Source organism: Setaria italica, chromosome IX (genome assembly GCF_000263155.2).
Source record: "Setaria italica strain Yugu1 chromosome IX, Setaria_italica_v2.0, whole genome shotgun sequence".
NCBI lineage: Eukaryota > Viridiplantae > Streptophyta > Magnoliopsida > Poales > Poaceae > Setaria > Setaria italica.
This window is the reverse complement of record NC_028458.1, coordinates 10,308,582-10,310,448: the sequence shown is the minus strand read 5'-3', so window position 1 is coordinate 10,310,448 and position 1,867 is coordinate 10,308,582. Positions and strand designations below refer to the sequence as shown.

Below are 1,867 nucleotides of genomic sequence, written 5' to 3'. Positions count from 1 at the left end.
AAACGTGGAGGTAGGTGGGGAACCGAACGGGAGCTCGGGCGATCAGGCCTTGGGCCTCCGAGCTCGTTGGCCGTGATGAAGGTGCCGTGGAAGCCGAAGGGCACGCGGGACGGGAGCTGGACCGTGGCCTCCAGCCGCATGTCGGCGGCATTGACGACGAGGAGCTCCGACGTGCCGGCGCGCTCGTCGTGCACGAAGGTGAGCACGTACCCGTCGTCCTCGCCGCGCGGGTGGGCGGCGGCGGGGTCCATGGGCACGAAGCAGGGCTCGCCGCCGAACCGGCCATCGCCGTACTCGAACTTGGTCATCTCGCCGGTGGCCAGGTCCACCTTGGCGAAGCCCGACACCTTGGGCCACGGCTCGGCCACGGCGAGGTACGCGTACCGAGTCTTGCGGCCCAGGAGGTTGCGGTTCACCATGCCCACCTCCAGGTTCACCTGCTGCGACGGCGGCAGGATAGCGCGCCGCGTGGAGCGGCCGGTGCGGGTGTCGAGGCGGATCTCCGTGAGCACGCTCTCGAGGTGCTCGTCGGACTCGTTGAAGATGGAGTCGGCGGGGGTCATGCAGGAGCCGATGACGACGATCTCGCCGGTCTCCTCGTCCTCCCACGCGTTCCAGAGGTGGAAGCAGAAGCAGTCCGGCACGTCCACCCACGCCATCTCCGACGCGTCCTTGGCGTGCTTGGGGAGCACGCCGAAGCGCGAGGTCTTCTCCTTGTCCAGCACCACGGGCGAGCCGCCGCGCAGCATCTCCTGGAGCTTGAACACCACCTGGTGGTCGGGCACGACGACGAAGTTCTCGGTGATGGCGAAGTCGTGGATCATGGTCGGCTGGTCGAGCGGGATCTCGACGTCGTCGGACTTGGTGCCGTCGGGCCTGAAGTAGAAGTACCTGAGGTACGGCTTCTTGATGACGTCGTAGCTGAGCGCGTGGAGCTCGCCGGTGGCCGGGTCGAGCTTGGGGTGCGCGATCATGGCGCAGCCGAGCTGGCCGTCGAAGTCGTAGCGGCCGACGGTCTCGAGGTCGCCGCCGTCCGTGACGCGCACGTGGTACGGGAGGTCGTCCTCGGACATGGCGAGGAGGTGGCCGTTGAAGTAGACAAGGCCGGCGTTGGCGACGCCGGTGCCGTGGGAGGGATCGACGAGACCGCACGCGGCGCGCGCGTAGAACAGGGCAAGGCGCGCGATCCCGGAGTGACCGTGCAGCTCGCCAATGGCCTTTGGGAAGACGGGCCTGCCGATCGCGAGCTCCTGGCGCAGGCGCGCGGTCTCGGTGAAGCGGCACGCGTAGGACTCGGCGGCGCCGTTCCGTATCCGGAGCGCGTGCACCATGCCGTCGCCGTCGAAGAGGTGGTGCCCGGCGACGGGGTCGAAGGAGGGGTTGGCGCCGTTGCGCGCGTACACGCCGTTGATGAAGGGCGGGATGCGGCCGGTGACCGGGAGCTCGCGGGTGGGGGGCCTCTCCCCGACGGGCGCGAAATTGCCGGCGATCTGCACGGCCGGGTCGGCCGTCCGGGGCAGGCCGTGGGGGCGCTCGAGGACGCCCGCCACGAACGCCTCCTCGAACTTATCGAGCGCCGCCGCCGCGGCGCGCTGGAAGGGGTTGAGCTCCTTCTTCTTCCCCGCCGATTTCCGCGGCGTTGAGGCCGGCGCCGCCGTGGGCCTCGGCGGCGCGGCAATGGCGGCGGGCTTCTTGGGCACCGTCAGCTCGGTGGGCTTGAACGCCGCCGCCGGCAGGCAATCGGCGGGCACGGAGCTGACCGCGCGCGGCGAGAACCTCACCGAATTGGGGCCCCGGGCCCTTGACCCGGCCGGCAGGCGCCGGTGTATGGAAGAAACAGAGGTGGGCGGCGGAGCGAGACCCTGCA

General features: G+C 70.2%; 1 protein-coding gene across 1 annotated transcript in view; it reads right to left on the bottom strand.

Moving 5' to 3' along the window:
• Window positions 1-1,867, bottom strand: part of LOC101778945 (9-cis-epoxycarotenoid dioxygenase 1, chloroplastic) — a 5,656-nt gene that overhangs the window by 1,007 nt on the left and 2,782 nt on the right. The window contains exon 2 of the mRNA XM_004986295.1: window positions 5-1,862. Coding sequence (XP_004986352.1) covers window positions 5-1,862 — 1,858 coding nt within the window. The remainder of the gene's footprint in view (window positions 1-4; window positions 1,863-1,867) is intronic.